The sequence below is a fragment of the Solanum dulcamara genome, chromosome 6 (assembly GCF_947179165.1).
Source record: "Solanum dulcamara chromosome 6, daSolDulc1.2, whole genome shotgun sequence".
NCBI classification, from domain to species: Eukaryota; Viridiplantae; Streptophyta; class Magnoliopsida; order Solanales; family Solanaceae; genus Solanum; species Solanum dulcamara.
Genome location: NC_077242.1, coordinates 29,680,444 through 29,694,806, shown reverse-complemented (window position 1 = coordinate 29,694,806; position 14,363 = coordinate 29,680,444). Strand labels below are relative to the sequence as shown.

At 34.8% G+C, this 14,363-nt stretch overlaps 1 protein-coding gene across 1 annotated transcript; it reads right to left on the bottom strand.

Moving 5' to 3' along the window:
• Positions 1–8,540: 8,540 nt before the first annotated feature.
• LOC129892062 (IQ domain-containing protein IQM4-like) lies at positions 8,541–10,851 on the bottom strand. Its single transcript, XM_055967598.1, has 7 exons — positions 10,452–10,851; positions 10,187–10,367; positions 10,009–10,097; positions 9,811–9,898; positions 9,469–9,699; positions 9,271–9,372; positions 8,541–9,189 (listed from the first exon to the last, which is right to left on the bottom strand). Exons 1-7 carry the CDS (start codon positions 10,745–10,747, stop codon positions 8,785–8,787), a joined length of 1,392 nt encoding a protein of 463 aa, XP_055823573.1. The 5' UTR covers positions 10,748–10,851; the 3' UTR covers positions 8,541–8,784.
• Between the last annotated feature and the right edge of the window lie 3,512 nt (positions 10,852–14,363).

The window sequence follows — 14,363 nt, the reverse complement described above, 5'->3', positions numbered from 1 at the left end:
TCCGTCTTTTCATCCTCAATATAGGCAGCACTATTCATGGACAGCCTACTAAGAGCATCTGCAACCACATTTGCTTTTCTAGGATGGTAGAGAACACTCATGTCATAATCCTTCAACAATTCAAGCCAGGATTCAAATCCTTTTGGTTGAACACATATTGAAAACTCTTATGATCGATGAATACATCAACATGAACCCCATATAGATATTGTCTCCATATCTTCAAAACAAATACAACCGCTACTAACTCCAAATCTTGGGTCGGATAGTTCTTTTCATGCACCTTAAGTTGCCTAGAATCATACACTATCACCTTACCATTGTACATCAAAACACAACCAAGTCCAATTCTCGAAGCATCACTGTAACGACCCATAAGGTCATTTTGAGTACTAGAGTTTTTTTATTATATAAAAGACTCATCCCGTAAATTTTTAATGGATATTTTGGACTATTCGATAACTATAGTTATTTTAATTGAGGGGTAAATTTAGATAAATTATTTAATTAATGGGATACAGTGATAACATATTTAATACCTTGTACCACTTATTCCATATTTATTAAAATAAGTTAGTGGGGTTGTAACTTTTAATACCTAATTAATCAAAAAAGAAAGACAGAAAATACCTACACAGCAGACAAGAGCAGCCACCATTCCTTGAGGTAATGCCCAAAGTTAATGTTGAGTTGAGTATTTTGTTTATGGTATAGATGCCAATTATTATAGTATTATAGTGAGAAAAACAAAAATTAATTAGAAACTAGTAGAAGTAGTGCACTGGTGCCGTTTTTTGTTGTGAATTTGGGTAAAGGGATCAAAGGCAATCATTGACCAATGATTACATCTAATCATTTGGACCATGATTATGCCATTTTTGAGTGGGATAATAATTTGGTTGAAATATTATAATGGAACATAAAATTGGTCTAGCAACTGGTTTTTGTTTTTTAAAACTGTGCCACTATTTCTGATAGTTAGCCTCGCTTTTAATTAACTATTCATGTTTTGATATATTAAGATAGGTAATTAAATATTAGGTGTATTATATTATATGAATACCATCAAATTTATGATATTGGAGGAATTGAGGCATAATCCTAAACTTGAGTTTTTGGGAATTGATTATAGAGTTGGGTCTAGGTTAAACATATATAATATGAGTGTCGACGGACTCGTTTTCTTATGAATATTATATACTTGATAGATTGGAAACGTTCTGAGGCATAGAAGAAAGGGAAATCACCGGTGAATTAGCTTGCTTGACTTTGGTTCTTCGGTGGAGGTAGGTTATGGTTTTATTCTATATCATAGATAGACTCTTAATAGCGATTGATAGTCATTGAGTAATGCGTGAAGTTTACTATGCATTTAATTGTTGTGATTGGTCTGAAATTCCGAGACCGTAAAATTCATAATCTTAAACTTGCTCTATCAAAAATGGTGCCTTAAATAAAGAAGGCTTGATAAAATATTGTTAATGAAGTGGAATGTAATAATAAAGAATGATAAATTAATTATATTTGGATTGGGTGCCACATTTCGATACGATATATTTGGATTGGGTGTCACATTCTGACATGGTATATTGGAGCAGGTGTCACATTCCGGCACGGTAATATTAAAGGAAATAAATTAAAATGACTTAATGTTACCCAATCTCCAATAATTTATTTCCCAAAAGAGCGTGATGTGGAGGCCTGAGTCCTCATGTGTGATCTTGATATTGTTGACTGGTTATGTAATTGTTCATTGGTTGTCATCTGTTAAGTGTTATGGTTGATTTTCCACTATTACTTTATGCATATTAATTCTATTTTGAGTCGGCCGATGATACCTACGCAGTATATGTTGTCATGTACTGACCCCTACTTGTATCTTTTCTTTATTTTATTTTGTGGAGTGCAGCGAGTGTTCTATCAACTTTGACTCGACCTCAGCTCTAGTCAGTCTCAAGTTCATCGGATTTCAAGGTGAGCTATCCTTCTAACTCGTGATGGATTCTCTCAGTCAGGGCTTGGTGTCCTTAGTTTTCGGATACATTATGTTATTTATTCTGGTGTTTGACATTTCCAGACTTAGTTTTAGAATTTAAATGTCCGCATTATTGTCATATTTATTAGTTGGAGTTTGTATCGTTGGTTCTTCCACCTAGGAGGTTAAGTGTGGGTGTCACTCATGGACCATTTTGGGTCGTGACAATCACAATATACCACAAAACCATTGGACCCTTCCGGTAAGCTCAACACCAGAGTGGAAGTCGATCTTTCAACTCTTGGAAGCTCTTCTCACATGCCTTAGACTATTGAAATTTCATCTTATTTTGAGTCAAAGTAGTCAAATACAATGCAATGGAAGAGAATTCTTTCACAAACCATCTATAACAACTGTCTAAGCCCAAGAAACTTCAAATGTCGAAAGGAGATAAAAGTCTAGGACAATTCTTCACCGCCTCAATTTTCTTAGGATCAACTTGAATACCATCATCGGAGATAATATGGCTAAGGAACGCTACCGATCTCAACAAAAACTCACATTTGCTAAAGTTAGAAAATAATTGATGATCCTTGAGAACTTGCAAGACAATCTTCAAATTATCAATATATTCATCTTCACTATGAGAATAAATCAAAATATCATCGATGAACACAATAGAAAACATATCCATGTATTTCTTGAATACCCTGTTCATCAAATCCATAAAAGCTACAGGAGAATTTGTTAGTCCAAAAGACATAACCAAAAATTCAAAGTGACCATACCAATTTCTAAAAGTCATCTTCAGAATGTCACAGTTCCTTTCTCGAAGCTGATGATCGATCTTTGAGAAATAACTTGCTCCTTGGAGTTGATCAATCAAGTAATCAATTCTTAGAATGGGATACTTATTCTTGATTGTAACCTTTTTCAATCTATAATTAATACATATACAAAGAGAACCATCCTTTTTCCGGAAAAAAAGAATCGAAGCACTCCATGGAAAGATACTCGGTCTAAAGCCCTTACCCAACAAATCCTTTAACTGATACTTCCACTCCTTAAGTTTCATCAGAGCCATTTTGTAAGGAAGGATAGATATGGTTTGGGTATCAGGAAGAATATCAATCTCCCTTTTGAGAGGGATATCCGAAAGATTATCAGAAAACACTTCTAGAAACTCATTAACCACTAAAACTGAGTTAAGAGTAAAAACTTTGAAATTTGTATCCCTAACACGTACAAAATGATAAATGAAACCTTTATAAATCATTTTTCAAGATTTAAAGCACGAGATGAATTGACCCTTAAACATGGAATTATTACCTTTCCATTCTAAGACTGACGCATTTAGAAATTAAAACCTAACCACTAGGTGCTACAATCAATAGAAGCATAACACACATGAAGCCAATCCATACCAAGTATAACATCAAAATTGGTCATATCAAGCTCTACTATATCAACTGAGGTGATTTTATGGAAAACTGTGACTTGACAATTTCTATTGACTCATTTATCCAAAACCAAATTACCAACAGGTTTATAGACCTAAAAAGGCTCTAATAAGATTTCGGGACAAACATAAATTTCATTGAAAGATAAAGAGTAACAAAAGATAGAGTAGAATTCGAATCTAAGAATGCATAAGCATCAAACTCAAAGACTCGTAACATACCAGTCACCACATCGGGAGAATCCTCTATATCCTATCAAGCCTGAAGAGAATAGAATTTGTTCTAGTGTTGACCACCAAAACTAGTAGAAGCACTAGGTTGAGCCTGACATCCATCTCTAACCTTGCCAGACACTGAAGGGTAATTCGCCACTTTGTAGCTGGTCTTTCCACAACCAAAATAGGCATACATACCGGCTAAGCACTTTCCTGAATGACTCTTGCCACACTTTTGGCGGGGGGATAGAAGATCCACTAGAACCACCTCCTAAAGTTTAGGGTTAGACACTCTATTCTTGTTGAACCTTTGACCTATAGTGTTAGATGGATTTAGACAGAAGAACTTTTGCCAAAACTGAGGCTTTCCATTGCCATCGGACCTATGAGAAGAATCAACACCCGGCCTAGAATGAGAATAACCACCTCTATCCATTTGATCCCTCTTTAACCCCCTAGCCTTCTCATTTAGATTTTCCTCCTCAATTTTCTTGGTATGTATCATTAACCTCGATATGTCCATCTTTTTTATCAACATGGTGGTTCTACATTCATTGACCACTAAACCTGAAACACTCGATATAAACTTGCTTATTCGAGCTCTAGAATCGACAACCATGAATGGAGCATATTTAGATAATTAAGTAAACTTCAAAGCATACTCTCACACACTCATATTGCCTTTCTTGAGATTGATGAACTCTTGCACTTTAACCTCCCTTAGTTCAAGCAGGAAGAAATGGTTAAGAAAGACATCTTTGAACTCTTCCCAATCCAATGGACCCGCATCTCTATCCCTTTCACCTTTCTATTGATCAAATCAAATTTGAGCCACCCTCTTTAATTGGTAAGTGGCTAAGTCTGTCTTTTCCACCAGTCTCCCTCCCATGATATCAACAATCTTATAGATACCTTCTATGAACTCTTGTAGATCTTCATCCACCTTTAAACCGTGTAACTCCAGAGGGTTCATTCTTATAAAATTACAAAGTCAAATAGCCGTCGTACCCTTATTTGGGTTCATGGAAGCCACCACTTTTCGATTAGATTGTGCTGCCATAGCTTGGACAATCACTTGGAAAGTCGCTCTAAAATCATCATGTAAAACTTGTTCGGCCAAGGAATCATTTGGAACTTGTTGCTCCTATTGAAAATTTGCGAGCTCTTTATGGAGGCATGATTTTGTAATCGCAAAGAATAAGAGTTAGAAGAAAAACTTAGAGAGTTCAACTTTATCACATAACTTAAGAGTGATGAAAGAAGTGAAGTTTTCTAAATACCTCATAGACTTCTATTCATGGATATGATGCGCTTCACACCATGAATAAGACTATACTTGACGCGACATGTCAAAAACCCTAGGACACTTGAACCTTGTGCTCTGATACTAAGTTTGTCACGATCCAAGATAGACCCTAGATGTGACATAGCGATTAAAATCTCGAGGGAATCCAACCAAGCCTCTTTGCATACAAGCAAGAAATTCAAAGCATGAAATTGAAAACAAACTTTAAACATGGAAATAGTCTCAACATAGAAGTCTCAAAATAGGGAGAATTCAAACTTAATAGTCAAAGGGATGCAACATACTTCTATAGTCTGACAAGCCTTTACTAAACTAGACGGGGACATAGGATAAGCCCTAGCTCACCCAAAACATAAAGAATTCATAAGTCTAAATAGTAAAGAAATAAAATGATGGGTTTACCTTGAATCTTGATAGTTCACCAAAAAGCTCACTCTAAGTAGATGTCCAACTAGCCACGTGGATGGATGGGAGCATCGTGCCCTATATTATGAGATAATATAGTCAAAAGTATATGTTAGGACATGAAATACACTAAGTATGTGAGAAATATGTGTAACATGAGAAAAAGGGGCATACTAAGCATGATAAGCATGAACATGAGATGCATGATCAAAATACCTTAAAAAGTATAAAATAAATTATGAAAACATATAATAAGGTCAATGCATCATAAAAACATCATTTAAGAGCTTTGTGAGAAAATATAGTCATTTTTATGGGATATGGACCATAACCAAAAATAAAACCATATGAGTTATAACGTAGAGTCAGGTGTAACTCCTATACCAAAAAAGGAGAGATTACTTGCCAAGGTAGACTCTGTATCATTCATATCATGTGCTATATGTGGGTCCACTAGCTAAGTCATTTAAGGCAACCTACGGGGGTAACGTAGTTTGGAACTTGAGATTGCTACTAGAGACTCCCTTACCAAGCCTCCACCTCAAGCTCTTTCGATGCTAAGTCAAATCCCAACAGAATAGATAAAATCATTAACATTAGTAAAGGCAATACATATACCAATCCATATTCATAAATATCATAAGAGTAGCTCCTTAAATCATGATTTCATAACTTTATTCATATAGACACTTACTTTTCTAAATATCTAAATCATGAATTTATTAATATTGTGAGAAAATATTTCACAATTCATTGATACATACTTGAAAACATATTTGAAACACCATTCATAGCTTTCGTAAAATATTCATAAAACTTCATCAAAATCATGATCATAATTCATAGTTCATCTTTGAAAATCTTTGACATAATGCATGGGTCCATGTGAAATTACTTAGGAATCATGTAGTAAAGTAAGGTCATGTATAATCAAGTGAAATAACATCAATTGAGTCAATATAGAAAAGACCAATGGAGAATTGACATGAAACCCTTATTAAATGAGTGAAATTGAGATTGGAGAATTAATTTTTTTTGGGACCCAATGAATGAATGGAATCTATTGGTGAATTTCCACATACCTGGTTATCAAAGCCCTAAATGCAAAGAAGATTGAAAGTCTTGAACTTGGAAACCCTTAGCCTTGAATTGGAGAAGAACTCTTGAGAGAAAACTTGAGGCCTTAGATGAGTTTTAGGTGAATGAGAGGGAGTGGCGTTGGTTTGAAAGGTTAGGGTAGTTATAACACATTCAAAATAGTCCAAAACGACATAGTTTAGAAGTTAAATGAAGGAGAAAAGTCCAAAGTACTCTTACTTAAAATCTATCGGGGGGACCTACGACTGGAATCTACGAGTTGTAGGTCCTTGAGCCGTAAAGAGGGTTTGTAGAATCCCAAGTAAAAAATAACACAATTCATACGACCTATGTCATACGGGTCGTAGGACTCGTTCGTGGAACATATGCATCAAAACAATAGCTACTGAAATTGCACTTTGACCCTACGAGTTAGGTCTATGGGCCGTATAAAAAAATATGGGTCGTCAATGCCATTCGTATTGTACACCCAGAATTTCAAGTTTCTGAACATATTCTACGGGCTATCCCTACGGAGAGTAGAACTTTCTACTATCCATATGGCCCTCTCATAGAATAACTTGACACTTAGTCATTTTTCCAAAATCTCAAAGCCTCCCTACGACCCTCTTCTATGGATCGTAAGACCTTATACGGTCCGTAGAAGCCATCTGTAATGCAAGTCCAACACTTGTCAAATTATCAACCCCAATGTCCTTCCTACTAGACCTTCCGACGGTCCGTAGGACTTCCTATGACCCATAGGTCGACTTGTGGGAACTGGCACCAGCAACTTTTCTGCAACATTTCTTTTTTGTTTCGACTTTGCAACTTTTGGGGTCTTACAAGATGAAGCAGAAATATAGATAAATTTAAATTCTTTAAGCTTGTTATCCCTGCATCAAAATATAACCAGAAACAAAAAAATAGTGAAAGAAAAATTTCGTTCCAAGCTACAGAAAACTGTGTTTCCTTAAAAGAATTTAATTCTCTCACAATTCCCCAAGGTTTGGATTATTTCCTCCCAGAATAGAATGAAACATTGTTCTGCAATACTGGCATCGAAATTGCAGAACTTCAACGAACTCAACAAACGTACGACACTTACTTGTTTTGGTTGAAAAACTTTTATGCTAAGAAGAAAAAAAGGAAATATTTGATTTCTGTCTACTTTTAAGAAGTAGAAGATTTCGTTTTTCAGTGTGTAAAATGAGGCGAAACCTCTGGAAATTTACAGTCATCAATAGGTGCTAATGCATTCATTTAGAACAGACTTATCTGTTCAGAACAGGCATGGTGTCTTTTGGAAAAAAATATTTGTTCGAAAGGAACAGATCCTTTCCAAAATAGTTCTGTGAATTTCAAATTAATTATGTTTTGCGAATTAATCAGTTAATTATGTTTCGCGAATTAATTAGTTAATTTTATTTCATGAATTAATTAATTCATATCAATTAACTAATAGATAATTCAGCAAATTAATATTAAGAAAAAGAAAATTAAGTCATGAGATTGATAAATAAATATTTCCTAAGCCTAAATCGAGCGAGTGATGACGACGATGACGGCGCGAGGGCACCTTTTACTTAACACTTTAAGAGCTAAATGAAGTGTTTTCTAATATAATGACAAAACTTTTCATCTCTTTTACCAATGAAGGAAAAATGACTTTCACTTAGTTCCCCACATTCCCAATTCTCATTTCCCAATTAACACCTTACTTAAACCTAACAGCTTCTACGTGAGGATGAAGGCTTGGTCAAATCTCGTTAATTTCTTTGTATTATTTCTTCTTTGTTATTTGCTTCTTGTGTGATTATGTGCTAGTTAATTTGCATCTTGTGTCTCATGGCTTGAATTGTTCTAAGTTCTAATTCATTATATCTCTCTCTCTTGGCCTCACTGAGCTGTATGATCGTGATAGCAATTTGATACTTCACTATCGATCTGTAATGTACTTTGTCCTTTGAGCCATCGTCAAAACAACATTGTATTTCTTTTATGAAAAATCTCAAGTAGGCTTTTTCCCATCTATTTCACAATGGATACAAACAATGAGTGTCCAAAAAACAATCATGAAGAGAAATACCACAAAGAGAAAGTGTATCCAATAAAAAGTTATTTGGTAATTGTTACCTTTCTTATATATAAATTTTCTATTTTCAGATTATATTAAGTTCAAGGAAAAAAAACTCTATACAAAGGAATAAAGATCATGTCTTTTCTTGTTGGCAAATCTAGATGCAATTGGATGGGACACTATCTGTAGAATACAAATATGAATTAACATTTGCTGTGTGGAGTCGAGGGGCCGGGATCAGTCGCTTCATTTGTTTGGAGTGTTGCTTAGTTAGGCGCAGAAATAGGTGTCCGGGGACTCGGTAGTCCCATATGTGCAATCCTAGGAGATAGCCTAATGTTTGGACTTGGCCTAGGTGAGGGGATTGGACCAGAGAAGTTGAAGCCTCCATTGGCCACCCGAGGCGACAAATTAACTTGTTCAAGTGCTCGGAATTGTAATTCTGTAGGGTAATCCCTAACACAGCCAATGCGAGGTCCAGTTCCACTTGTCCATTTGCTAGACAAATGTTTGGAGAAGCTAAATGTTTGTGCTTTCTTATTGATGATAATGTCCTCTGGTTTCTTGGATTTCGATGTGCTTCTTTCTTCAGATTCTTTAGCAATGGAAAGATCCACAGATGGTTGTCTGTTTGAGGCCTCTAAGTGATTGTCATCATCAACTGCACATCTCTGCATATATAAGAAAATACAGTTAGCAATGTTGTTGAACATAATACCATATATATATATTGTGTATCAATATTTACGTACCTTAACATTTGTAAGATCAACTTTGTGCTCTTCAAGAAAGCTAATGAACTCCCTGAAGTTCTCTTCAGTTGGGTGATAGTGACCACTGTATGGCCAAATAGCCTGCAGAAGATAACATATACATAGACAAGATAAGTATATTTATAATATTTGCTACAGATCTGTTTGTTGTGTATATGGATATTGTTGGATAGTTACCTCCAGAATTCCAGCATGAACAACTAGTCTTCCAGCTGCTGTGATGGCACCACCTGATAGAAAACTTGAATGTTGAAATGTCCCTTTTTGCTTCTGTCCTACATACAATGTTCTTGTTGTGCTAAGAACAAAGATCGACTTTGAACCCTCTACTGACTGAACGAATCCACCACTTTGTTTATATACAAGCTTCCCGTTGTCAATAACTACTTCATATGATTCGCGCTCCTTCTGAAATTGTAAAACATAAGCAATTAAGTCCAACAGAAGTTTAAACACATCTAATGATCCATGGACAAAAGTATACATCCGGTTAAATGAATATTCAGAATAAGAACTTACTGGTCCAAGATATTTGATGCATTGATGGTGCAATTTTGTCCTTGGACATTTCTCGAGATTTATTTCTTTCCCATCTCCAACGTCCAACCTTAATAGCAAAAAAAGAAACTGATGAGATTGGAGAAAATTTCTCATGGAACACTACAAATTTAACTTTGTCAAACATTTTCTGTGCAATATTGGTCATGAAGTACTCACCAGTAGAAGAAAGGCTGAGAACTTTCGCTCAAAAACCACAAATCATAATAGAAGTGCAAGTTGTGGCCATATCGATGTCGTGGATCGATCTACAGAGAAAGAAGAAGACAAGTGAATTGGTAGATCATACATACGAAAGGTATGAAAGAATAATAAATTAATAATTGGGACAACTTACAGCTTCTAACCAATGCTGCAGAGCCAATTTTTGAGCCTTGTCATCTTTGGACAATCCCTTTCCAACCTTGGCAGCTCTTGTACGTGCTCTAGCCCATCGAGAAACAGCGGTTTCTGGCTTTTCAACATTGAAAAATGAAACAGAACTTCTCTTCAGAGCAGCAAAATCTAATGCCTTCCACCTAGCAGATACATATACAATTTCTTTAATAAACATAAAAATTAAAGAGAAAACATGTACATAGAGATTGAAAACACAAACGAACCATAATTCTTCGACGACCACAGCACAATCAGCTAGATTTCTTCTAGTCCTGTAACTCTTATATACTTTTTGAAGCTTGACGGCTGCAGCATCCAGTTCGCAGACAGGTCGTGGTGAAAACATGATAGCAGGTTCAGGAAGAGAGACAATTGAATATTCAACCAGATTCTTGAATGATAGTGTGGTCTGTAACATCAGTTTCAGGGGCTCACAATTTGTTACATTTATCGAATTCTTCTTCGTCGTGATGGTTTCTGACTCTCTTCCTTTAAAACTCTTTGCTCTTATTACTGTCATCTTTCAGTTTTCACCCCTACAATGCTAAGGATAAACACAAGAACAAAGGAAAATATATTAAAAATCTTTTCACAAAGATGTCTCTTGGCTATTACAATCATGGTAGTTATTATATATATAAGAAGATTCAAGCGTGGATTTGTGGAAAAAAATAATTAAAATTAGCAAGTGGACCAGTGAACTGTGATCTATTTTTGTTTATTTGCTAGTCTTTGAATTCACCATACACTTTACTGTGAACAGGAAATTGGAAAAGATATAAGAAGACAATTTTTTAAACTTTCTAACTCACGAGTTCTTTGATCAATTCAAAGTTCTGAACCGAGTTGTGGTGCAGTGATGGGACTGCTCCATTCTTTATAAAAAGTCTCGGTTCTAATATTGGGTATGGAAAAAATCTCAGTTGGAAGCCTCAACCCAAATGAGCGTAATCCGAATTTAGTCGGACTCTCATACGGACACCGAATAAGAGAGAAAAAAAATCAAAATTGGTGAAATTTCGAAACAAACCCCTTTATAGAAAACAGATAATTCTGTCCACTTTTTCTAACCCAAAAAGGAGACAATATTTAGCTGGTCAAAGAAAGTAAGCTTTAGGAAGTTTCTTCCATGTAACCAGCCAGAAGGACTCATCTTGTTTTTCCCCTAGAAAGAAAGAAAGAAAGAAAATAGCAAAATTTCCATTTCAAATTCTTGGACTTTACTTTGAAGTTAAAATCTCAAAAGTTAACTATAAATAACTAACTGTGACGTGTCGGCGTGTTGTGAATGTGATGGTTACCTCCATCTGTTTTCCTCATCTTCTAATGTTGAACAACCACTACACTATATTTTTAATCAATTTATTTTCTAGTAATAGTTGATTGAATCTACTAATTTAAAAATTAAAATGTGCTATTGGGTTGAGTTAAAAATCTCTTTTTAGATAAAAATGAATTAGAATATTATTAGTACAGGGCTTACAGAATGGAACAATTCCAAAAAAAAGATCTATTCTAAATCGGAAAATGTGAACATAATTGTTTTTCTCTCTTATGCCGAGGGTCTTTCGGAAACAGCCGTCCTACCTTTTAAAGTGGGGGTTAGGTCTGCGTAGACTCTACCCTCCTCAGATCCCACATGGTGGACTATACTGGTTTGTTGTTGTTGTATATTTGGTAAACCTTTTTCAGTCTTTCCATTTATACCTATATGTGTTCTCACTCAAGTGTTTAGCCTCAATAGACATCATCTTGTATTTTATGCATAAAAATGTTTTAGCACGTGAAAGAACAATTTTCAAACACCTTGAATTCCGTGATTATATCATATAGGCAGGCAATATACAAGACTGTATTGTAAAATTCCTAATTTTGTTTCCTTTTTTAATTGATTTTGTAGATCCACTCAAAATGGGTGGAAAAGATACTTTTTATTATATAGTAACAATACATTATATAGAATTACAAAGATATGAATGATATTTATAATCCCAAAAAATATGCTATTACAATTCCAAATAATATGATATTCTAATTGATTTACAATAATTAAGAATAAATCTATTCATTAAAAAAGGCTAACTAATTTTCCTAACTCATGCTAACACTCTCCTTCAAAATGGAACATAAATATCATGTATGTCCATCTTGACAAGTGAATTATTAAACTCTTGTCTGGATAGAACTTTAGTTAGAACATCAGCCAACAACTCTAAGGTCCTCACACATGGAACTTTAATTGTCTTATCCTCAAACTTCTCAAATATGAAATTATGATCATTCTCCGCATGTTTAGTAAGCATGTTGAATTGGGTTTTCTGCAATTTTATTAGCTGACGGTTTGTCGCAAAATAACTTCATAGGTTCATCGAGAGAAAAACTGAACTCCCCCATAAGTCGTCTCAATCATAGTAATTTTTGGATGTCTTTAACCACTGTTCTGTTAGACAACTTTTTGTTTTTTACTTTTCCAAGTAATCATGTTACCTCCAACAAAAGTGAAATACCTAGTTGTTGAGCGTTGTCTTTCTCCTTTTGCACCCCAATCTGAATCACAATAACCCATAACTTATGTATGATGATTCTTAGAAAACATGAGGCCTCTTTCTGGTGCCGACTTCAGGTATCTCAAGACTCTAATGACTGCATTCATATGAACTTCACTTGGATTATGCATAAAGTGACTTACCACACTAATCGCATAAGTAATATCTGATCGAATATATGATAAGTATCAAGCGTCCCACTAATCTTTGATATCTCGCTTTTTAGTAGGAACTTGATCAGGAAGTTCCTCTAAGTTTGTTGAATCGGTGTATCAATAGGTTGACAGCCTAACATACCCGTCTCTTTTAACAAATCAAGAACATATGTGCATTAAGACAAAAATATTCCTTGTTTGGACCTAATAACTTCAATACCAAAGAAATATTTTAATTCACCTAGATTTTTCATATCAAGCTCAGACGACATATAAGTCTTCAATTTAGTCATCTCATCAACATCATCACCAGTAACAATCATGTCATCAACATAAATGATAAGAGCGGTCATCTTACCATTTTGTCTCTTCAAAATAAGGAATGGTCTGTATTGCACTGAATAAAGCCATATTTCTTCATTATTAGTCGGAACCTTTCAAATCACGCTCTAGGTGATTGCTTTAGACCATACAATGCATTTTTTAGCTTGCACATCAATTATGTATTTTCAGAGGTATTGTAATCAGAAAGTATGCTCATATATATTTCTTCAGATAATTCTCCTTGCAAAAAAATATTTTTCACATCATATTGTAGTAGAGGCTATACAAGATTAACAGCTATAGATAATAGAACACGAACAACACTTAACTTTTCCACAAGCACAAAAGTCTTCTAATTATCAACACCATATTTGTGTAAGATAACGAGCAACTAGTCTTGCTTTAAATCAATCAATTGAACCATCCGTCTTGTGTTCCACTGAAAAAACATTTTCATCCAACAGGTTTTTTTTCCTTTAAAAATAACACAATATCCCATGTCTGATTTTTCTTTAGTACTGACTTCTCCTCATTCATAGATTCAACCCATTTAAGATCGTCCGGTACTTCTTCAAATCTTGTTGGGATTTTAACCGATGACAGTTTATTCACAAAGCTTTAGATAGAATTGAGTAAGTGTCCACTGGAAACGCAATGAGCAATAGAATATTTGACTTTATTTGGATTATCAGGGAGTATCTTGCTAGTGCTTTCCCTCAATTGGTCCGGGAAGGTAGTTAATACCTATTCCTGATATCATCACTAGGAATTACTGGTGTAATGTTATCAATTAAATTATTAGTATTAGTTATATTAGAATTAACACATACCTCGAGAATATCATTAGAAGGAGCATCATTAGTGGGAACTAAAGGCACTAGAGAGGGAGATTCTTCACTTTCTTGTTGCACTATTTGATTGAGAATGCATGGTTCGGAGTTTTTGAGCTAAGCCATGTATTATCTAAATTCGTACCACTATTGTCAAATAGTAACACCATCAATTTTGCTCTCCAACCTTATTCTCCCCCTAAAGAAGAGAACTGGATAAATTCGAAGAGAAATACATTTTTGTCTCATAAAAAGACACATTCATAGTAACATAGAATTTT

What these genes read in the sequence shown, in the direction of transcription:
- LOC129892062 (XM_055967598.1), bottom strand. Translation starts at nt 10,747, where the DNA reads ATGACAGTAATAAGAGCAAAGAGTTTTAAAGGAAGAGAGTCAGAAACC. An exon ending in TCTCAGCCTTTCTTCTACTG is followed by an intron (nt 9,899 to 10,008) that starts GTGAGTACTTCA and finishes TTTGCTATTAAG; the next exon opens with GTTGGACGTTGGAGATGGGA. An exon ending in GCATCAAATATCTTGGACCA is followed by an intron (nt 9,700 to 9,810) that starts GTAAGTTCTTAT and finishes TTACAATTTCAG; the next exon opens with AAGGAGCGCGAATCATATGA.